A 24,659-nucleotide genomic window follows, 5' to 3' on the forward strand; every position below is an offset into this window, starting at 1 on the left:
TGTGGGTGGCAGCCACTCGATGTGTCCCTTGACATCGATGTTTCTCTCTCTCTCTCCCTTCCTCTCTCTTCCTCCCACTCTATCTGAACAAAAAATGGAAAAATATCCTCTGGTGAGGATAAAAAAAAAAATTAACTATTTTTCCGGGCTATACATAAGCGAAATACATAAAACAAGTATCACATGATCTCTTATTTGTGGAATATAATGAACAAATTAAGAGGATGAACAAAATAGACCCAGAGACACCGATCTTCGTTGGGGTCAGGCCAGTACCCTCGCTAGGTACTCTTGTGTACATTTTCACATTTCAGTGGGTCTGGAAGCATCACGCTAAAGGCTATTAAAGGGCAAAGAGCAGCTGGCAAAGCAAAAAGGAGGGGATCGGTGACTAAAGAGTCAAAGCCTCGCTACCAAGTCCAGTGCAAACGGCCAGCTGTGATGAGATTCGATAAAGGAGCCCTGGAGAAAGTCATTGGCGGACAAACGCTCTAGAAATACTGTAGTTACTGCACCCCCCCGCCCCCTCCTTCCTGTTCAAAATGGCGCCTACGCCCCGCCCTCTCCTGGAAGTTGCCGAGCTCGCGCGCGCCCTGCGGTGGGGGAACCGGGGACGCGGCTGGGCGCGTGCTCAGCATCTTGTTGGCTGCGCGCCTGCGCGAGGGCGGGAGGCGGGCGCGCGCGCGCGGTGGGGGCGGGCTCTGCTGGGCTCAGAGCTGCAGCTGAAGAGCCGGACGTGTCGGCGAAGATGGCGGGCCGGGTAAGTGCTGGCCCGGGAGCCGCGGCTCAAGGCTGGGGCGTCGGGGTTGCGGGCGCTCCGAGGCCCGGACAGACCCAGGGGAGGAGGATTGGGTCTGAGCAAATGGGGCGCTGGAGTGGATAGCAGCCCAGAGAAGGGCTTGAGGGTGAGAAGGGGGAGCGGTGGCTGGGAAATAGCCTTCCTCAGAAATTCCGTCCTCCAAAGAAAGCTCGAGGGGAGTTGGACCCCTGGCTACCCGGGTCTCTCCGTCTCCCTTAATTCCCTCTTTCCCTCCCTTGGGGCTGTCCCCTTAGCCCCTCAAGGCAGCCGCAGGATTGTGGCCGTTCCATCCCCGTCTGACGGACTCGGGGGATTTCTCTGCACCCCTGGCTTGGGCTTGTTAGGTGTAGCCTCTGGAATAGCTGCGGAGGATCCGTCTGCTGCATTAGGGCGAGGGCTGTGGGAAGGATCATTAGGAACCCATTTTCATTTGGAACCCATTTCTGGTTCTTCACAATAAAACGTCTTGGGAAAGGAGGAGGAAGTGCAAATGACTAGTGTTAAACCCCGGCCATCGGGGGGATCTGTCACTGTCGGATCATGCCGAGACGCCTTTAGTTTGGACTGGGGATTTGGGGTGTCACGTTTTGCTTTTATGAATGACAGTCGCTTCGAACGCAGCAGTATGTGTTGTGGTTTCAGGGTTTTAAATTTTACTTCCTCCCCTAGCCTCTAAGATCGCGGTGTTGTAGAATGGGTTTGGCGAGGGGAGATAGGGCCGGTTCTGTGCTATATTGCAGGGTGCGTTGAGCTAAACGCTCTCGGAGGGATGGATCTTGCCAAGAGATTACGCTGATCGTAAACCTGGGGCCACTAACTGCGTCATTAGAGGATAAGGATGTGCTTGACTGACTATTTATACCAGAATATTTGAATAAGTTTGTATATATTTATGCATACATGTAAATGTCCTATCTAAAAGAAATTGTCATGGGATTCCAGAGTGAGAAGAGACCTTAAAGGTCATTTAATTCGGCCTCTTCAGGAACCCACTCCTCTCTATTCACCTGCTCCATCTTAATATACTCAAGATACACCCATCTTAAAACAAACCCTCCCTCCACCTTCACTGCCTGTCACCTTTCCTCTTTCCACTTTACAGCCAGAAATCTTGATAGAATTGTCAACATTGTCTCCCATTTGTTTACCACCTACTCACCCCTCAACCCACTGCAGCCTGTTTCTGGCTCTATCCTCCCACTGAAATGTGTCCCTAAAGTTAATTGACATTTTTCATTCCTTGTCTTGCTTCATGTCTCAAAAGCTTGTGGCATTGTTGATTGACCATTGCCTCCTTTATGGGAAAACACTCTTCTCATGGCTTCTGTGAAGCCCTGCTCCAGTTTTTACTCATACTTCTCTTTTGCTGTCTTACCCTCCTCTGCCCTGTTCTTCAATACAGATATTCCTCAAGGCTCTCTTCTCACTCTCTATTTTCTCCTTGGGCAGTTTCTTCTAATGCCACAACTTCAAATACTATTTATATGGCAATGATTTTCAATATTTTACTCCCAGTCCAGACTTATCCTTTAAGTTCCAGATCAACTACCCTTTCAAAACTAGGCACCTCAAATTCAACTTGTTGAAATGCAAACTCATGATCTTAGCCCACCTAATTAGTACTTTCCCTGTTTCACATTTCAGCGAATGGCACCACCATCCATCCATTTATATAGGCTAGAAACCTGGAGTGGGCTGGGGAAGTCATCCTTTATACCTCCTGTATTTCACCACATCCCCCAACACTGAGTTCTGTCTGCCCCTCCCCCCACTTCTCCCCTCCCCCCCCAAATGTTTTAGAGCCAAAGAATCTGGCTTGGGGCATTGCTGCTTTAAACTATATCCAAATCACCCACTGGACTGGTCACATGGGTTCTGTCATTTTAGCATCCTAAAAATCTCTCCAATCTATCCATCTCTCTAACATCTTCATTTTCACCTCCTTTTCCCTAACAACTATCATTTCTGACCTGAACTGTTGTAGGAAGTTCCCAAGTAGTCTCTTTATTTCATTTTCCACATTGGTGGTTCCCTCCCATGCCCATTAAACCCCTTTCTCCATAGCATCCTATTACTTTTGGGAGAAGACCAAATCTGTAAGGTCCTTTGGGGTTCTACTCCTGCTTCTCTGCACTCCCCCTTCTCTGCACTCCCCCTCTTACTCTATGCTCAGGTTATATATAAGCCTTTCAATTCCTTGAACCTGCAGTGGTTTCTCATATCACAAGGTCTTTGTGTGTGCTGCTTCCTTTTTTTGTAATGTTTTACTCCCAGCCATTTCTCTCCTACTCAGATCACTTAACTACTCAAAGGAAGCTTGTTCTGATTCCATACTTCAAGTCAGGATCCTTTGTTATATGCTCTTGAAGAACTGTATTGTTTTCCTTAGAAATGTGTCTGTTTGTTATTTTAAATTTATTAGTGTGATTATTTGCCTCTACCATTAAACTTTACCTTCTATTAGACCATGTTAGTTTTTACTCACTATCATCATTGTGCTTTGTACACACCCTGGAACCTAGGTGCTCAATACATTTTTTAAAAATATGAATCTAGCCCTGGCCGGATTGGCTAACCAGTTAGAGCGTTGGCCCGTGGACCAGAGAGTCCCGGGTTCGGTTCCCACTAAGGGCAAGTACCTAGATTGCAGTTTGTCTCCAGCCCCGGTTGGGGTTGTGTGGGTGGCAGCCACTCAATGTGTCTCTCTCACATCGATGTTTCTCTCTCACTGTTCCTCCCTCTCTCCCTCCTGCTCTATCTGAAGATAAATGCAAAAATGTCCTCGGGTAAGGATAAATATATATATAAGTGGTAGAGGGTGCATCACCATAAAGCCAGCCCATTTTACTGACATGTTAAAAAGATCTTTTTTATACGGAGTTCATGTAACTTATAAACAAAGACATTATTTTTGCTATTTAGAGCTACATAGAATTAAACAATTTCTTTTTCATATGATAGCTCCTCAAATATTTGAAGACAGGTTACATATTTCCTCAGATTCTCTTTTGCAAGTTAAACATCCCCAATTCCTCGAATATCCTATATTCCAAACCCTTCATCATTTAGGTTACCTTTCTTTGTAAATGCTCTGTTTTGTCATTGTTTCTTCTAAAATGTGCTGAGTGGAACACAGTGATCAGTGAAGAATATACTTGAACTATATATTCTCTTGAGCTGGGTACTACTATTATTAATAGAGGATAAATCGTGTTTGCTTTCTTTCTCCAGTCAATCATACTTACTGAGCTAATGGTCAATTACAACGCTCATGTTCTTTTAAAATCAGCATCCACCCACATCCACCCTCATCCTAGGTATTAGGGGATAATACAGTTATTTGATTGAACCTAAATGTAAGACCTTACATTTATTTCCTTTACAATTCACTTTTTTAGGTCAGGGCATATCTGCTACTTGTTGGAGGTTTTCTTGAGTATTGATTCTTTAATGTTATGCAACACAGTAGCTCTCTCTCTTCGGGTTTGATAATCATGATTTCTATGTCTACATTCAAGTCATTGATAAAAGGTAGAATGAGACAGGTCAGAAATAGTCCTTGAGCATGCTGCTAGAGACCCTAGGCTGACACACATCCATGTACTTTTGGTAATTCACCTTACCTAGAACTTTTTGGAGATTGCTGTTAAAGTTTAATTTTTAAAAACTGCTTCTGCCTTTTAGAAAACCTGAACACCTTTGGTCTTATTTCTTCCGATGGCAATAATTTTCTAGAAACTACCTATCAATGTTTAGTAAATAGAGTTAGCCTTGTTGTAATATTCTTAAAATTGGGGAGAAAAGCTATTTTGAATTATTGCTTTTGGTTAGTTTAGTTAATTTTGGCATTCTGACGTCATCTTGTAAGTAGTTTATGTTTACTGTGTAACTGAAGTTTGTGTTTGTGTGTCACTGTTTTTGCCGTTGATAGCATTAGTTACCTGTAGTGTATCTTATCTTTTGCTTTTTCTGGCCCAAAAAGAAAGCATCATATTTAGTTCATCTGGGAAATTGGATGCAGAATAAAATGTGTAGTGTTATTCAGGATACCAAATCAAAGTCATCAGAACTTGATTAATCCCTAAAATAGCCCCTAATCTGGAAAACAAAGAACCTAAAAGAAAATAATTTTTGTCATTGTTGTTTTAGTGCAGCAGTTCCTGACCTGTGGGTCATGACTCTTTCACAGGGGTCGCCTAAGACATTACAGTAGCAAAATTACAGTTATGAAGTAGCAATGAAAATAATTTTATGGGTGGGGGTTACCACAACATGAGGAACTGTACTAAAGGGTCGTGGCATTAGGAAGGTTGAGAATCACTGTTTTAGTGTATTTATTATATGAGAAAAAATATGGAATGACAAGTTGGGTACATTTTATAATAAAATGATCAATTGATTTAAACTTATCTTGTTCCCTTTGGCCTTTCAAAAATATTCAATTATGTAATAAGTTGTCTCAGCTACTTTAAATTTTTGCTAGTAATAAAGCAGATTCTAAAGTTATAATTCTTACTGTTTCCACTGAATGTGGACTCTTATTTAAAATGAACTTCAGCCCTGGCCGGTTTGGCTCAGTGGTTAGAGCGTTGGCCCATGGATTCCTGGGTTCGATTCCGCCCAAGGGTGCATACCCTGCACAGGTCGGGGTTGTGTGGGAGGCAATCAATCAATGTACCTCTCTCACATCAATGTTTCTTTCTTTCTCTCGCTCTCTCCCTGACTCTGAAGATAAATGGAAAAATATTCTCAGGTGAGGATTTAAAAAAAAAATTGCCAGGAATCTCACCAGAGATCCAAACTAACCAAAAGCTGTTCTTTTCTGAAAACACACATATATTAATGCAAATAAACCAATGGATCACTTTCTTCCTACACCTACTTGAGGTGATTTGTTGTGAAGAAATAGAGTAGGATGATGTTAAATAGGCATCTAAGGGAGAGGACTGTCTTAGGAATTGAAAGGGGTATAGAAAGATATTAGAGGTAAAATGTACCTAATCCATCATTTTGCTTAGACAGGCTGGTATATTTAGTATCATTTACTATATTGAAGAAGCTTTTGTAGCCTAATCCAAAAACCTACCCATTTACACTTTATGGGTAAATGATATCTAATTTACCAAATAAGCAACCTTCAAATAAAGTTTTGGAGTATAAGTTATAAATTGGAGATAGCTCATGTGCAGTACCACAAGTCAAAGCAAATCCTATAAAATGTTTCATAGTCCCATTTTCTAAATCATTGTTTTGCTATCCAAAGTATATCAACTTTCTGCAATCTTATGCAGTAGTTACTGCTTTTATATATTACTTTAGTGGAGATTTTAAAAAGTATCTTCAAATACTATTCATTTGAGAAAAATAAAATTGAACTCTTTACGGCACTATTAAGTAGCTTCTTTCTGAAACCCAGAGGAATTTATGCTTAAGACGTATGTATTCTTTTTTCAAGTGTTTAAATCAAGGTGCAAAGATGTAAGGTGAAAGTATATTTATTATTCCACTAATAAATGGAATAATATGCCTGAATTGGCAGAACCCTTGCAAACATCTGCACTGGCAATACACTAGACACTTGCAATAATGTTGTTCTTTTTTTTTTTTTATCCTCACCCGAGGACATTTTTGCATTTATCTTCAGATAGAGCAGGAGGGAAAGAGGGAGGAAGAGAGAGAGAAACATCGATGTGATAGAGACACATTGATTGGTTGCTACGTACACGACCCCAACCAGGGCCGAGGACAAACCGCAACAGAGGTACGTGCCCTTAGTGGGAACTGAACCTGGGACTCTGGTCTGTAGGCTGACACTGTAACCGCTGAGCCAAACTAGCCAGGGACATGGTGTTCTTAAGAGTCCATACTCTAGGCATGGTGTTTTAGGTAGTCTCTAAACGATACCCTTTTTCATACTTCAGTATTAATATATACATATATATATATATATATATATATATATATTTTTTTTTTTATCCTCACCCGAGGACATTTTTCCATTTTTTGTTCAGATAGAGTGGGAGGGAGAGAGAGAGAGAGAGAAACATTGATGTGAAAGGGACACATCGAGTGGTTGCCGCCTGCACGACCCAACCAGGCCCAGGGACAAACTGCAACCAAGGTACATGCCTTTAGCGGGAACCGAACCTGGGTCTCTCTGGACTGCAGGTCAGCGCTCTAACCGCTGAGCCAAACTAGCCAGGGCCAGTATTAATATTTTTGAATGTGCTCTGAGGCCTAACTTACACTGTCTTCAATTTCCTAGTGATTTAATCTCTAATTTCTAACATATTTTTTATGATGAAAATTAAATAGTCCTTGTGTGACTATAACTATTTCTAGAAGCTCTGTGCATTTTAAAGATACATACTTTATATACACTTGAAGAGATTTCTAGCGTACTGAAAAGTACAGCAAATGACATAACATATATATCAATGTGCTCACTATCCAGATTTAAGAAATGTTAACATATTTTGATATTTGCTTCAGATTCTTTAATTTTTAGAAATAAAACATTATAGCCTAACTGGTGTGGCTCATGGTTGAGTGTTGACCCATGCACCAAGAGGTCACTGGTTTAATTCCTGGTCAGTTGCACATGCCCAGATTGTGGGCCCAATCTCCAGGGGCAGGGGACATGCCGGAGGCAGCCAGTTGATGTACTCTCTCATCGATGTTTCCTTTTTTTTAATTTTTTTTTTTCTGTATTGATTTTAGAGACAGAGAAAGTAAGAGGGAGAGAGACATAGAAACATCAATGAGAGAGAACATTGGTTGGCTGCCTCCTGCATTCCCCTCACTGAGGTTTGGGCCCACAATCTGGGCATGTGCCCTGACTGGGAATTGAACTCTTGGTGCATGGGTCAACACTGAACCACTGAGCCACCCCAGCTGGGCTCTCATCGATGTTTCTGTCGCTCTCTCCCTCTCCTTTCCTCTCTCTTTAAAAATCAATAAGGAATATATATATATATATATATATATTATTTATATATATATATATTTTTTTTTTATCCTCACCCGAGGACATTTTTCCATTTTTTGTTCAGGTAGAGTGGGAGGGAGAGAGAGGAACAGAGAGAGATAGAGAGAAACATCGATGTGAAGGGACACATCGAGTGGCTGCCACCCGCACAACCAACCAGGGCTGGGGACAAACTGCAACCGAGGTATGCGCCCTTAGCGGGAACTGAACCTGGGTCTCTCAGGACCGCAGGCCGACGCTCTAACCGCTGAGCCAAACCGGCCAGGGCAGGAATATATATTTTTAAAAAAAGAAATAAAACATTACAGATTCAACTGAATGCTCTTTGTATCTCTTCTTGATCCCACTAACCTTTCCCAGAAATAACCACTATCCTAAAGTTGGTATAGATCCTTTCTGTTTATATCTACTTATGTTTGTTCCCATAAAAAATACATTTTGTGTGTCTTTTTTTTGTTGTTGTTAATCCTCACCTGAGGATATTTTTCTATTGATTTTTTTAGATAGTGTGGAAGGGAGGGGGAGAGAGAGAGGAGAGAAACATTGATGTGAGAGAAACACATCAATTGATTGTCTCCTGCAAGACCCAACCAGTACTGGGGATCAAATCTGCAACATAGGTACATACCCTTGCCTGGGAATGGAAACTGTGACCCTTTGGTGTGCGGGCTGATGCTCTAACCACTGAGTCAAACAAGCCAGGGCTGTTTTGTGTGTTTGCAATCAAATGCAGGATCAGCTGCCTGCTGCAACAAAAGCCAAATTTGTGAGAAAGGTGCTGATGAGAAGGAAAGTGTTTTATTCATGTGCCAGCCACCTGAGAAGATAGATGGAGGACTCTTGTCCCGAAGCCCATCTCCCCAGCTCAGAACAGGCAGAGGTTTTTATAAAGGAGGGAGAGAGAAAACAACAAAGAGATCAAGGGGAAGGGGTTGAGGGGATTATATGTAGACAAGCACAATCTATTCTGATGAGGACCTTTAAACTGGTCAAATGATGGTCTGCTGTTCGTCCTTCTGGTTTTTTTTTGAAGGTCAATAAATTTCCTGGAATTGGAATGGCTGAACATCAGAGTCTGTCTTCCCTGAAGTTAGTTCTTAGGATTCTTATACAAGCATGCTATTTATCTACAAGCTGCATATTAGTCAGAGTCAGCATTTACAGAAAGTGTCAAAAGAATGGTAGGTTGGGTTACAGTTCCCCACTGTTAACATATATAATGGTGTTATACTGTATATATTTTCTTCTGTGATCTGCATCTTTTCATTTAAAAGGACATTTGAGATTTAGTCATGTTGGTATGTAGCCAGTTAATTCTGTTGAACTACTATGTAGTATTCTATTCTGTGAGTATACCACAATTGTTTGTTTTCTTATTAGAGGACAATTAAGGTGGTTTCAAATTTTATTTTTCCTGGAGTGCACATTCTACTATGTCTCAATATATATATATATGTATAAATTTCTTTAAGATATATGTTTAGAGATATATACATATGCACTCTCTACAAGCAGTATAGGAGTACCTGTTACTTATGTCCTCTCCAGCACTTAATATTATAGACATTTTAATTTATATAATATGATAGGTACAAAACAACCCAGTTTAAAATTGCATTGTTTTTCTGGTTACTAGTGAGATCGAGCATTTTCCATGTTGGTCATTGGGGTTTTCTCTTCTGTGAATTACCTTTGTATAGCCTTTGCCCATTTTTTTCTGTTAAGCTGTTAGTATTTTTTAAAAATTTTATTTGACTCAAACAACAAGTGTTGGTGAGGGTGTGGAGAAAAGGGGACTCTAGTACACTGCTGGTGGGAATGCAGACTGACTGGTGCAGCCACTATGGAAAACATTATGGTGTTACCTCAAAAAATTAAAAGTTGAACTTCCATTTGACCCAGTGATCCCACTTCTAGGAATATACCCTAAGAAGCCTGAAACACCAATCAGAAGGAATATATGTACCCCCCATGTTTGTAGCAGCACTATTTACAATAGCTAAGATCTGGAAACAGCCCAAGTATCCATCAGTAGACGAATGGATAAAAAAGCTGTGGTACATATACACAATGGAGTACTACGCAGCTGTAAGAAAGAAAGGATCTCTTATCCTTTGAGACTACATGGAGGGACCTGGAAAGTATTATCCTAAACGAAACAAGCCAAACAGAGAAAGACAAATATCATATGATCTCACTTATTTGTGGAATATAATGAACATAACAGTCTGAGGAATGGGGTAGTCCCAGAGACGTGGAAGTGGGGTACAGACTGACAATCCCCAGAAGAGGGGGTGGTGGGGGAGAGATAAACCACAGAACTTATATGCATGTATGCATGAACAGTGGACATGGACAACAAAGCTGGGAACAGGGCAGGGAGGGATGGGGAGCGGGGAATCAGTGGGGGGAAAAGGAGAAACATCTGAAACAAAAATAAATAATTAATTTAAAAAATTTTTATTTGACTTATGGTCAAGATGGTGGCGTAGGTAAACGCGGTATCATGTCCTCCCACAACCACATCAAAGTTACAACTAAACTACAGAACAACCATCATTCAGAACTGCCTGAAATCAAGCTGAATGGAAGTCCTACAACTACAAAATTAAAAAAGAAGCCTCATCGAGACTGGTGGGGCGGAGGTGGACGGGCTGGTCTCACACTCACGTGTGGCGGGTAAGAATCGAGGATACCTTGGCTGGGAAGGTCCTCCCTGAGGACTGAGGGGTCCCTGTCCCACACCAGGGTTCCAGTGCCAGGAGGAGAGTCCCCATAACTTCTGGCTGGAAAAACCAGCAGGAACTGAGGCTCAGGGGCTGAGGCGGCTGGAGCCCCAGGCAGCTCCTTAAAGGGCCCGCGCACGGACTTATCGGACTCTCTCCCTCTAAGCTCGGAGGGGAGGCAGCTCGAGGGGCGCCAGAGACATACAGGGAAGAACTGAGCTGTTTGGCACTGGAGCGAGGGCTGGAGAGGGGGCTTTCTCCAGGACAGATGTGCTGTCAGAGGCCTTTGTTCCTTTGATGAGCCCTTTCCTGGGGCGGCAGACAGCCGCCATATCTGGGACTCCAGCAACCTGGCTCACACTGCTAGCCCCGCCCCACCCAACTTTCAGGCCCACCCAAGCTGTTGCCAGTTGCTTAACCATAGGATTGGCCTGTCTTGGATCCTGCTTCAGATTTTCCTAAATTCTTTCAAACGAGCAGCATCTGGTCTCAGCGAGCCCCATACCTCTCATTAAGTAACACACTGAAACAAACACAGGGAGGCAGCCAAAATGAGGAGACAAAGAAACAGGTCCCAAATGAAAGAACAGAACAAAAGCCCTGGCCAGTTTGGCTCAGTGGCTGGAGCATCAGCCTGCGGACCAGAGAGTGCCAGGTTCGGTTCCCACTAAGGGCACATACCAAAAACAAGCAAACAAACCAGGAAAAGAACTAAGTGAAATCGAGATAAGCTACCTAACAGATGCTGAGTTCAAACACTGCTTATAAGGATGCTCAATGGACTTAGTGAGAATCTCAGCAAACTTAGTGAGGGCCTCAAGAGCATAAAAACAGACCAGTCAGAAATGAAGGAGGCACTAATTGAAATAAAGAATAATTTACACAGACTCAATAGTAGAGTAGGTAAAGCCAAGAAGCATACCATCGATTTGGAATATAAGGAAGCAAAAGACACCCAATCAGAACAGCAAAAAGAAAAAAGAGTCCAAAAAAAATTAGAATAGTGTAAGGAGCCTCTGGGACAACTTCAGGCGTGCCAACATTCACATTTTGGGGTGCCAGAAGGAGAAGAGAGAGAACAAGAAATCGAAAACTTATTTGAAACAATAATGGCAGAAAACTTCCCTAACTTGGTGAAGGAAACAGACATACAAGTCCAGGAAGCACAGAGAGTCCCAAACAAGATGAACCCCAAGAGGCCCACACCAAGACACATCATCATCAAAATGCAAAAGGTTCAAGACAAAGAGAGAATCTTAAAAGCAGCAAGAGAAGAGCAGTTAGTTACCTACAAGGGAGTTCCCATAAGACTGTCAGCTGATTTCTCAAAAGAAACTTTGCAGGCCAGAAGAGAGTAGCAAGAAATATTCAGAGTGATGAAAAGCAAGAATCTACAACCAAGATTACTCTATCCTGCAAAGCTGTCATTTAGAATCGATGGCCATATAGTTTCCCAGACAAGGAAAAGCTAAAGGAGTTCATCAGCACCAAGCCATTATTATATGGAATGTTGAGGAGTCTTCTTGAAGAAAAAGATAAAAAATATGAACAAACAAAATGGCAGTGAATACATATCTATTGACAATTCAATCCACAAACAAAATTAACAAGCAGAATAGAAACATTCTTATAGATATAGAGAACATTTTGTTGATTGCCAGATGGGAGGGGGGTTGGGGGAATGGATGAAAATGGTGAAGGGATTAAGAAGGACAGATTGGTTGCTAGACTGACAAACCTCAAACGGAAGGGGGGTTGAGGGGTAGGAAAAAATAAACCAAAGAACTTATATGCATAATCAATGGACACAGACAACAGTGTGGGGAAAGGCAGAAGGGGGACGGGAGTGGGGAGGAGGGTGTCAATGGGGGAAAAATGAGGAACATCTATAATACATTCAACAATAAAGAAAAATTTTTATTTGTAGAGTTTTCCCTTTTTTGGGTGTAGGGGTTGCTTGGATTCTCATTTTTTGTTAATTGCAAAGAGCTTCTCTCAGGCCATGGTGATTATTTCATGTCTATAGTTTTAGATTTAAATTTTAGTATAGCTCTGGCCGGTTTTGCTTAGAAGTTAGAGCATCGGCCTTCGGACCAGAGAGACCTGGGTTCGATTCCCACTAAGGACACGTACCTCAGTTGCAGTTTGTCCCCGGCCCCGGTTGGGATTGTGTGGGTGGCAGCCAGTCGATGTGTCTCTCTCACATCGATGTTTCTCTCTCTCTCTCTCTTCCCCTCTCTCTCCCTCCCGCTCTGAAGAAGATAAATGTAAAAATGTCCTCAGGTGAGGACTAAAAAAAAAAAAAATTTAGTATGGTTAAAATTACCTGTTTTTTTCTCTATGATTAGTATGTTTGTATATTTTTTTATTTTTATTATTATTATTTTTTATCCTCACCCGAGGGCATTTTTTGATATTTTGTTCAGATAGAGTGGGAGGGAGAGAGTGAGAGAGAAACATCGACGTGAAAGGGACACGTCGAGTAGTTGCCACCCACACAACCCAACCAGGGCCGGGGACAAACTGCAACAGAGGTACGTGCCCTTAGCGGGAACCGAACCTGGGTCTCTGGGGACCGCAGGCCGACGCTCTAACCGCTGAGCCAAACCGGCCAAGGCTGTTTGTATATTTTTTGAGAAATTTTTCTTCACCATGAAGTCAGAAAGATTTTCTTTTAAAAGGTTTAAAATTTTGCTTTTACATTTTAATCCATTTGGAATTAGTTTTTGTGTTTGGTATGAATTAGGAAGCTAATTTGATCTTTTCTGTATTGTGTAATCATTTGTCCCAATATCACTTATTGAGTCCATCCTTTTCCCCCTGATTTGTATGCTATCTCTATTTTATATTCAGTCTGTCTGGACTCTATTCTGTTTGTCTATATGTGCACCAATACCACTGTTTTAATTACCACAGCTTAAAAAAATTTCTTTTTCAATTACAGTTTGCATTCAATATTATTTTGTATTGATCTCAGGTGTACAGCACAGTGGTTAGACAATCATATACTTTACAAGGTGTTGCTCCTGATATTTCTAGTACCCAACTGGCACCATGCACAGTTATTACAGTATTAATGACTGTATGTCCTCTGTACAATTTCCATAGCTTTAAAATTATTCTTACTGTCTGGAAGGGTGAGCCTCCTTATTTTTCTTCATTTGACATTTCTTGGCCCTTTTTCTTTTTCTTGTTTTAATTGATTTTAGAAAGGGGGTAAGAGGGAGGGAGGGAGAGAGAGAGAGAGAGATTAATTGATTGCCTCCCATACACGCCCAGCTCCAGGATTGAACCCACAACCTAGGTATGTGCCCTGACCAGGAATTGAACCCAGGGCTTTCTGGAACCCAGGACGATACTCTAACTAACTGAGCCACACCGGCCAGGGCTCTTGGCCCTTTTTCTTACGAATTTTAGGAGCAGCTTAATTCTTCTTCTTTAAAAATATTATTTTTATCTTTAAATTAAATTTATATTTATCTATTGCTATTGATTTTGACCTACTTTTTTATTTTTTGATATTAAGCCAAAAAGTGCTAATACTTTATCACAATGTTGTACTCTATAGATTTGAAACCAAATGAATTTGCATCAGCTGTTTATGAGTAATGCAGGGTATTTTAGTCCTTTGCTAAATTCAGAATGAAGTGCTAAAGTTCTGATGTGTTTTGCACTAACCGTATAGATCTTTGGTAATGGATAGAATGGGAAAATGAGTAATTTAAGATAAGAAATAACCTGTCAGCAGCTCTCTCTATGGAGCCAGCCTGCACCTTTCTCCACCCACTATCCCCAAGATGCATTTTCCTTGCCCTTCTCTTTCTCCTAACTTCCAAGGGCCCTTCTTTTGCCTCTAACTTGTTTCCTGAGCCCATGACCAGCTGGCTCACTTTTCTTACCTCTGTGACTATGTAAATAAACATTTGCTTGTAAAAAGAAAAAAGAAATAACCTGTCATTTTTGAAATCCAACATCTATTTTTTTTTTTTTTATCCTCACCCGAGGACATTTCTCCATTTTTTGTTCAGATAGAGCGGGAGGGAGAGAGAGGAAGACAGACAGAGAGAGAAACATCGATGTGAAGGGACACATCGAGTGGCTGCCACCCGCACGACCAACCAGGGCCGGGGACAAACTGCAACTGAGGTACGTGCCCTTAGCGGGAACCGAACCCGGGTCTCTCTGTACCGCAGGCCGACGCTCCAACCGCTGAGCCAAACCGGCCAGGGCAACAACATCTATTTTTTAAAATCACTAAATAATAAAGAGTATTTAGGGTTTCATTGGTAGATTTTTTAAAATTGTAAGGTGTTTTTAGTGTTATGTGCATATGAACAAGTATTTTCTTACTTGGTTTGACAAGCAATAAAAATAGTAATTATCACTAATTCTGGGTCTTTCTAAGAACATCTGTGTAGGGGGATTTAAAAATTTTTTAGTTATCCTAGTTACTTTTCTCCTAGAGAATACTATCAGTAAAGTTTTGTGAGAGGATACAAGACGTAATTCCCACTGTTTAGAACAGAGCCTGGCATGGAAATATTAATGATTTTTTAATTAATGAGTGAACATGTATTTCTATACCTTAATACATAATTATTTTGGACAGTGTTTGCAGTTTGAATTTTAATGTTATGTTCTCTGCCAAGCTGTTGAATACTCCACTATTGTTTATTCTGTTATCTAAATCATTAATAAGCATAGATATAACTTTAAACAGCTGTTAGACTCCAATAGTCTTTCCTTCACCTGCACATATTGAGTATGATAACTGTTTTTTTGTGTATATAGCCTTCTAATCAATTTTCTACTTTTCAAGCATCAAAATAAGCTTAATTCTATTTACTGAGTTAAATGATGAAACGGACCAAGAGCATTACTGAAGTTTCTTTTCCACATTTTTTTCTATTTCATTGTAAAAGGAACTTAATCTATCAGTATTTCCCTCCCTCCCTCCTTTTCTTTCTTCCTTCCTTTCTTTTTTATGAAGTTTATTTCTCCTTATTTAGTACAATGATTCTCAGAGTGGAGACTGCAGCTAATTAGCATCACCTAAGACTCCTTCAAAATACAATTCTCAGGCCCCGCCCCAGACTGATTAAATTAGAAATACTGAGGTGTGGCCTCTGCAGTTTCTCTCTCTCTGTCTCTACAGAACAGGATAGGAGGAGAGAGAAGGGGGGAGAGAAAGAGAGAAAACCATTGATGTATAAGAGAAACATCGATAGGTTGCCTTTCATACGTGCCCCCACCGGGGATCGAACTCACAATCTAGGTATGTGCCCTGACTGGTAATTGAACCAACAACCATTCGGTGCTTGGGACGATGCTCCCACCAACTGAGCCGTACTGGCCAGGGCCCCTGCAGTCTCTTTTAAGAGTTCTCCAGGTGATTCTGATGCATGCTCAAGTTGAGAACCATTGACAGTATTTTGAGCATTCCTATTTAGTTTGGTATAAATTGTTGAAGATATTTTTTCCCAGATTTCTTTCCAAATGTATACTCAACCTTGTTATTTCCAGATTCTGTTTAATGTCTTTTTTTCCCCTTTAATGCCTTCACCTGTATCCCATTTTCAAACATTCAAGAAAGTATAGTTATTTCTGGCAGGATAATAGATTTGGTACCCTGACTGACCTTCCTATAGAAACCATTTAAAATGCTAGATAGCATGGTAACTATAGTTAATAATATATTGTATACTTGAAATTTGCAATAGAGTAGATCTTAAAGTGTTTTCACCACAACACACACACACACACACACACACACACTGATAACTGTGTAACTTGATTGTAGTAATCATTGCACAAGGTATACTTATATCAAAAACAACACACTGTATACCTTAGACAGAACTTCCTAGAGCTGAACATATGCCATGTATGTTTATGACCCAGCAACTCTACTGGAGGCTGGGTGAGGTGAGATGGGAATATATTTAATAGAAATATATTCGTATGTTATTCAAAAGACATGTACAGACATGTTAATAGCAACAGTCTTCATAATTAAAAGCTAGAAACAACTTTAATGGACAAATAATAGTGATATATTAATATAATTATATACTATAAGAAGCAAAGAAAATGAATGAGTTATTACCACATGCAACAACATGGATGAGTTTCACAATGATAATATTGAGGGGTAGAAGTCGAACACAAAGTAATACATGATGTATGCTTCCATTTAGATAAAATTTTCCATAAGAGGCAAAACTAGTCTTGGTTTCCATCTGGTGATAGAAACAAGATAGTGGTTATCTGTAGTTGGGGGTGAAAATCTAGTGACTGGGGCGGGCAGTATGGAATGCTGGTAATGTCTTTCGTGAACTGGATGTTAGTTACCTTGGGTGTGATCACTTTGTAGAAATTTATTTATCCAAACACTTACAATGTATGTACCTTACTGTATGTATGTTTTTCTGCAATAAAATGTTGATTTAAAGAAATGATAATGTTGCTCTGGCCCAGTGGCTCAGTTGTACCAGCCACCTTTCATGTGCCACAAGTGTCTAGTAGCTGTCATTGAGGAAAGTTTCATTGGCTAGTACTAATCTAGAACAATGTGAGGAAAGTCATCAGTAATACCTGTCTTCAGGCCTATGGAATCGCTCTGTGCTATTGGTTACTTTATTGAACAGTGCAGTTCTGAAATGTTATTTTTCAGGAAAGATGGCCTGACAAGAAATAATTGAGTGGACTTGTCATCTGAGCTGGCTGTGGGCAAGTTTATGTTTTCCATCCTACTTTCCCTTTTCTGTCGGGGATTTGTGTGTCTCTAGACTCTAGAGAGACATACCCAAGGCCTGAAGCACCACAGAGGAGGAACCAGTGGGTTCATGAGTGTTGCAGTTAGGGTAGGGGCAAGTTATTTGGTAACAAGCTCTTCTTGTCAGGCATTGCATTCTGGTTTATTTTCTGCTTACTTTGCCCTACTAAATACATAGGTAAACAGTAAAGTATATACTTAATCCAATTTTAAAGTGAATCTTTGGACAAAATTATGTTACTTAAATTCAAAAACTGTATAATGTTGCCCAGACAAGTCCTGATTAAAATGCCTCCAATTTTTTTGAGGAAGAAAAGCAAATTCTCTTTCTGTACATTAAAGTCTCTCAAATAAGTAGCGATATATTTTTTCCACTAAAGATTTGTTGAGATTTTCATTCTTTTGAGTAGCAATGAATTAATAAATTTTTTACATTTTAAATTAATGAAAACATTTTACAGCCACTCAGATTACTAAACTTGTATAAAATTGCTTATCAATTTTGTATTTTTATTTCTTAATAGCTACATGGCTATAGTGGCTGAGCTTTGATTATTGTTTCCTAGAGGCAAGGTCAGTGTTAGCAAAATTGTGGAATTTTCCCTTCACATTACTGTGGTAAGTAAACAGCTAATATTTACAAGGACTTATGTTTTTATGAGAAAATGAGAACCCTGCTTGGCTGTACCATAAAAACACAGATGCTTCTGGATTCCAGCAGGGAGGCCTTTTGCTCACAGCATCTGTTTTATTTGACCGGACAGAAGACTTCTAAAGATTTTTTCACTCTTTTTTTTGAAGGACACCAACTCTTTGACAAGTAAACAAGTTTATAAATGTAGAGGTTAACTTTTTAATTTTTTTTTTTTTTTACTTTGGCTATATCAATTCTGTGTGATTTTGGACTAGTAGATAATTCAATTATATCACTTCCTAAATAAGCTTGAAGTGTTCCTTGTGTACATATTCTTTGAATTGCTCATTCTGCAGCTGAGATAGATTTGTAGGTCCATAAGTTTATTTATTCAACAAATGTTTGATGAGCACTCTCTGTGTACCAGATCCTGTACTGCCCCAGGAACCAAAAACTGGAGCAAAATATAGTCTCCGTTCTTGAGAAGCTTACTGTCTTTTATTCAGTGCAAACATTTAAACAGACAATAAAATAAAAGTGTGGTCAGGTACTTCCACTTGAAGTTTATTTTATCAGTTTTGTGGGGAAGGTAAGGAGTCTAAGAATGTCTTACAGAAGTAATGTCTGAGCTAAGAATTGTAGAATGAGTTGGAGTTGGCAGGCAAAGGACTCAGAGTTAGGGGAGAGACAGAAATATACAGTAAACCTCCCCCTTATTTGCAGGGGTTATGTTCTAAGATCCTAGTGGATGCCTGAAACTGCAAATAGTACCAAACTCTATATATACTATGTTTTTTCCTATACATACATACCTACGATGAAGTTTAACTTATAAATTAGGCACAGCAAGACATTAACAACAATAACTAAAAATAAAATAAACCAATTATAACAATAAACTAATAAAAGTTATGTGAATGTGCGATAACAGACAGCTACTAGATATCTGAGGAGCGGGTGGCATATGCAGTATGGATACGCTGGACAACAGGAATCATTCACATCCTGGGCGGGACAGAGAAGGACAGCACGAGATTTCATCATGCGACGCAGAATGGCATGCAATATAAATCTATGAATTATTTATTTCTGGAATTTTCCAATTAATATTTTTGAACTGCTGTTGACTGTGGGTAACTGAAATTGTAGAAAGTGAAACCATGGATAAGGGAGGATTATAGTAAAAGAAAGAAGCTTGTAGGTGAAAGAGACCACAGGGTAGGTGGGAAACTAAAAGGCTGAGTATATTTTTGTCAGATGGCTGGTCACATTGTGACCATGGGCAAAAATACTACCACATTCAGAAAGCAAGCGTGTGACCTAGACTGTACTCATCTCGTGTTCTAAAATAGAGGTGTCCAAACACCTTATCATAAATGCTATAAGTAAAAAATGTATTGATCATGTATCATATATATAATTTATATACTAATAGTTTATATGCATAATAAAGCATATACCAAAAGATATAAAAAGGATGAGCTAAAGATGAAAAATATATTCTCACTTATCTTTTATTTATTAATAATACAGAAAACAAAGTGATGCTTCATTATTCTTTAAACTCTTTGTTTAATATTTTGTGATACACCTATCCAGAGATCAGTTTCTAAATTCAGTTTATTTTGATACTTGGATTATCTGGCAAACCCTTCAGGTGCATATATCTCACTGTAGAGACCACTGCTCTAGACAACTGAGATAACTTGTATTGAAATTAGCTTTTGGTTAAAACAAAAATGAAGCAAAAAGTAATTTGTCTTCCTCTATAAATTTGTATTTGGGAGACAGATTTAAGAAGAATAAGCTTTGGCTTGAGGTTTGAAGAATGGACACTTTAGTCATAAACAGATGGACTATGAGTGTTATATTTCACTAACTAAGAAACCTTAGAATGATGGAAGGTTATTGGTTAAATACATCATATGAAGGAATATTTTGCTAGTTGCTATTGATCAAAAAGATTGTTATTTGCTGTTTTTTAAAAATATAACCCTGTATTTATCTTTGTTGGGAGATATTTGGAAGATGGTTTTTCTCAGTCTATAGGAGATACAGTTTAGAGCCACTTGGGATCTCTTATAAAAATATACTTTTCATGATACACTTTATCAGACTTACTGAATTTACTTCATTGTGTTTGAATCAATCAAAATTATTCTGTTTGAAGAGATGGAAAACCAACTCAAATAAGCTTGAGCAAAAAAGGGACTTTACTGGCTTATAACCAACGTTCAGAACTCATGGACTTTAACTTGGTTGCCAGGTCTGTGTTTCAGGGCTTTTGTTTGTTTGTCTGTGTCTCTGTTACCTTTGCTTTCTCTGTGATAGTTTTATTCTTAGAGAAGAATATCTTCCATGTGGCAGTGAGGCCAAGGAGAATACCTTTCTTCTGTCACCGGTCTATATAAGGTCCCATGGGTAGAATAGGACTCTATATGGTTGTATGTGTACTGTGATTGGCACACCCGCTAAAGCATGTGGAATGAGGAAGGAACAGTTTTCCAAAGGAAGGGTTTGCTATTATCACAGAGGAAGGGGTGCTGGAAGTAAAAAATAATAGGTGTTTATAACAGGTGATGAGGAATAGAGGACAGGAAGACATAAACTGTTCTTTAAGTTTATAAAAGATAATTTTTTATTTTCCTAATCATTGATTTTTATAGAGTATGGTAGCTGCGAGATGTCCTACAGATGAATTATCTTTAACCAACTGTGCAGTTGTGAATGAAAAAGGTTTCCAGTCTGGCCAGTGAGTATCTAACTTTGATTTTCTTCTAACCTACTAAATGGTATTTTACAAAGTTCTACAGAGCCCTTATTTTTTAGTAAATTTGAAAATAATTTTTATTGTAGGGTACAGACTGACAGCCCTCAGAAGAGGGGGTGGTAGGGAGAGGGAAGAGATAAACCATAGAACTTATATGCATGTACGCATAACCAATGGGCACGGACAACAAAGCCGGGGGCAGGGTGAGGGGAATAGGGAGGAGGATGTCAATGGGGAAAAAAAGGAGAAACATCTGTAACAAAAATAAAATAATAATAATTTTTTAAAAAAAGTAAAATTAAAAAAAATTTTTATTCCTCTTGCAGAGTTAGAAAATGGAAGAGATGAGAAGGAGTTATGTATTTCAGTCTTTACTGTATTAAACTTTCATAACTGTAATGTTTTTAAAATCATACATTGATTTTTATAACTTGTTTTTTGTTTTTCTTAGCAGAATTAAACATACTGGTCATATGAATCATATATAGCGTTGTCGTTAGGTTTTAGGCTCTGGAGTCAGGTTGTCTGAATTTGGATTCTGGCTCTGCCAATTACGAACTTGGTGACCATGGATAAGTTACCATCTCTGTGTTTCTGTGTCCTCGTCTGTAAAATGGGGATGATGATGATAATGATGATATCTTCCAGGGTAGATGTAAAGATTGAGTTATACAAATAAAGCACCTAGAACAGTACCTACCACATTAATAAGTCCTCAATAAATATTAGCCATTTTGATCACTACTAAGATAATTTAAGACATGAAAATTGGAAGATGCACAACAAATAAATGTCAGATCTTTACAAGTTTTTTTTGTTTTTGTTAATCCTCATCCAAGGATATTTTTTCCATTGGTTTTTAGAAAGAATGGAAGAGAGGGAGGGGGTGGGGGGAGAGAGAGAGCGAGAGAGAGAGAGAGAGAGAGAGAGAGAGAACACATCGATGTGAGAAAGACACATTAATTGGTTGCCTCCCGCATGACCCCGACTGGGGTGGGGGATTGAACCTGCAACCCAGGTGCCTGGCCTTGACAGGAAATTGAACCTATGACCCTTTGGTCGGCAGGCTGATGCCCTAACCACTTAGCAAACTGGCCAGGGCTTTACAAGCATTTTTCATTGTCATTTATTTTAACTGATTCATGTCACCCACTGTCAGAACTTCTAAAGGCCCTGCTATCAAGTTCAGTGCCGTCCATATGCTTCTGAGGTTGGTAGAGGTAAGGAGATGAAGGGGCTGGTCCAGAAGGCAGACTAGGGAGATAAGGAAAAGAAGGATTTTGACAGCCTTTTTTTGTTTTTGTTTTTGTTTTTTAAGCTTTCTGTGAAATACATGAGTTTTATAGAGTTAGATTTGGTAATAATCTATGGTTTTCAGCTTCATACTAATGGGTTTTACCACATGACTGTATTAATATTGTTTTCAGTCCTAAAAATTCTACGATGCTAAGTTGAACACAGAACTTTCCATGGATAAACTGGAGTGTAGATAATCAGTGTGAGGATTTGTTTATGGACTTCTTTTACATATGTCAAATGTTCACTGTGCTCATGATGGGGTTACTTAAAATATAGTAGCTATAAGGAATTGTGTTCTAGTGGCAAACTGACATGTATAGAAACATAAACCATTAATATTAAAAATTATAGCATTCTAAAAGATAATTTAAAAAGGACATAAAGTTTGAGGCTTCTATCTCATACACAGTTCTTAGTACTTTGTTGGTGTAAGAGAGTATCATGAAATGACTATATTTTATCTGTTTATAGGTAACTTCTGAGCAGGGTGAATTAGCACAAAATAGTAAATACTGATATCTATATGAAAGCTGATATATTTTGTGAAATTTTTTAAATTTTTACCATCTTTTTACTTTTATAGGTTAATGTTTCAGCCTGTTGTGAGAGTCTGCAGAGAGATTTAAACACTCGTCCTAAAGACTGACTTTTTTTACTCTTATACCCTGGTTCTTCTATCTTTGGTTCTCCTCCCTTTATCCTATTTAGGAGGTGAAATAATACTCAGGAGAGGAAATTCATCTAGTTTTTACTTAATATTAAGGACTCTAATCACTGTGATCAGTTTTATGTAAATTGGAAATGTAATGAAGTTGGTTTTGCTCTGGTATGTGCTCTATCTTTTTGTTGTAATCCTCACTGGAGGATATTTTCTACTGATTTCTAGATACAGTGGAAGAGAGAAGGGAGAGAGAAGTGTCAACGTGAGAGAGATAACATCGATTGTTTGCCTCCCACATGACTCGGGGGGAACGAACCTGCAACCCCAGGTATGTGCCCTTGACTAGGAATCAAACCTGCAGTCCTATGGGCTGCGGGCTGACACTCTAACGGCTGAGCCAAACTGGCTAGGGTGGTATGTACTTCTTGAACTTGGTCCTCATTCTGCTTGATATGTGTTTACCCCAAGGTTCTCCTTATGGTAAACATTTTGAATTGCTGACATTTTTTGGAAATGAAATTTATGCTCCTAATTCTTTTTTTTCTTTTTTTTTTAATCCTCACGTAATGATTTTTTTTCCATTGATTTTTAGATAGGGAGGGAAGGAGGGAGAGAGAGAGAAACATCGATGTGAGAGAGACTGATTGCTTCCCACATAACCCCTACCAGGGCTGGGGATTGAACCTGCAACCAAGGTACATGCCCTTGACCAGGAATCAAATTTGCGACTCGTTGGTCCGCAGGCTGATGCTCTTAACCTCTGAGCCAAACTGGCCAGGGCAATGCTCCTAGTTCTTAAGGACTCTCATATAATGCCATTTTCCACCTGGTACTCATCAAGTCTCAGTTGTTGGAAATGCAGATATTTAGAAGTGATATTCTTCATCTCCTTTGACACGGAGTGCTGATTATGTTTCTGTCTTTTAGGCATGTGATTGTGAGGACCTCTACCAACCACAGGTACACATTTACACTGAAGACTCATCCATCAGTGGTTCCAGGGAGCATTGCATTCAGCTTACCTCAGGTAACTCAGATGTTAATTTATTCTCTTCCATTCGTGAAAGTCATAGAAGAAGCAGTCCATTTAAAGCAATCACCTTATAACTGTATTGATCCACATTGAAGAAAAACATCAAGGTAATGTACAGGGAATTTAAAGACATAGCCTTAATTGCCAATTTTACTGTGTTTGGCTTTTATTGCCTGGATTTTTTTCTAATTTTTAAAAATTCTGCAGGTAGCTATCAGATAAGATGTTAAGTTATTTTGATGTTAACTTCCAGGATAACAGAGAAGATATAAAAATAACATTTACTTGTCAAATTGACATCTATTAATAGTGATTTTTAAAAACAGTGATGTCAAACTAAAGAATCTGATAGGAGTAATTGTTATCTCATATTACAACCGAACTTGCTGGGCTCCAATAATGACTAGAAGGATGATGATCACATTTGTAACTGTTGGTAAATTCTTTGGAGGGAAAATTGCCTAGCACTGCTCCAGGCACATAATACATAATCTAGGAACACCACAAGTAGGAGTCTGTTCTTTTCTCCCTTATCATCTTGCGCATGAGGCTGATCTCACAGTCTCAAGCATTGTAAATACTACCCCTGCCTCCTTCTAGTATGCTAATAAGCATTGATTTGCTCTCCTGGAGGTTTAGGGAGAGAAATCAAACACTTGTTTTGTTATTAAATATCTCTTGAAACTCTCAGAAATTATGGGACATCTTCACTCACTATTCCCCTTTTTTCTGTTTGGATGTTTTTCCATTATCAGGACTACTCTTCACATTTGTTCCTATAGATCAATGGTTTGGTATATTCTAGGGTTTGCCAGCTTTCACAGAGCTCAATTTGGGATTCTGGTGGTCAGAAATGGGGTTTCTGACTATTTCTCCTTGTCTTTCTGCTATTAAAAAATTTCCCCCGTATTTGCTATAGGCCAAATACAGTTCTAAGTAACTTTTGCATGTATTTGCTCATTTACTTCTCAAAA

General features: G+C 39.4%; 1 protein-coding gene across 4 annotated transcripts in view; it reads left to right on the plus strand.

Annotated features, from left to right (window-relative positions):
- Positions 1-710: 710 nt before the first annotated feature.
- The window catches only part of NSF (N-ethylmaleimide sensitive factor, vesicle fusing ATPase), a 141,880-nt gene continuing 117,931 nt past the window's right edge, over positions 711-24,659 (plus strand). For 2 of the 4 annotated variants that reach the window (XM_036268034.1, XM_036268031.1), the window contains exons 1-3: positions 711-760; positions 20,589-20,674; positions 23,580-23,679. In XM_036268034.1, coding sequence (XP_036123927.1) covers positions 749-760; positions 20,589-20,674; positions 23,580-23,679 — 198 coding nt within the window. In that variant the 5' untranslated portion in view covers positions 711-748. Of the gene's footprint in view, positions 761-5,543; positions 5,553-17,218; positions 17,243-20,588; positions 20,675-23,579; positions 23,680-24,659 lie in introns of those variants that run through there. The other 2 variants (XM_036268033.1, XM_036268032.1) reach the window with 2 other exon arrangements.

This window comes from Molossus molossus, unplaced genomic scaffold, assembly GCF_014108415.1.
Source record: "Molossus molossus isolate mMolMol1 unplaced genomic scaffold, mMolMol1.p scaffold_m16_p_19, whole genome shotgun sequence".
Classification (NCBI taxonomy): Eukaryota; Metazoa; Chordata; class Mammalia; order Chiroptera; family Molossidae; genus Molossus; species Molossus molossus.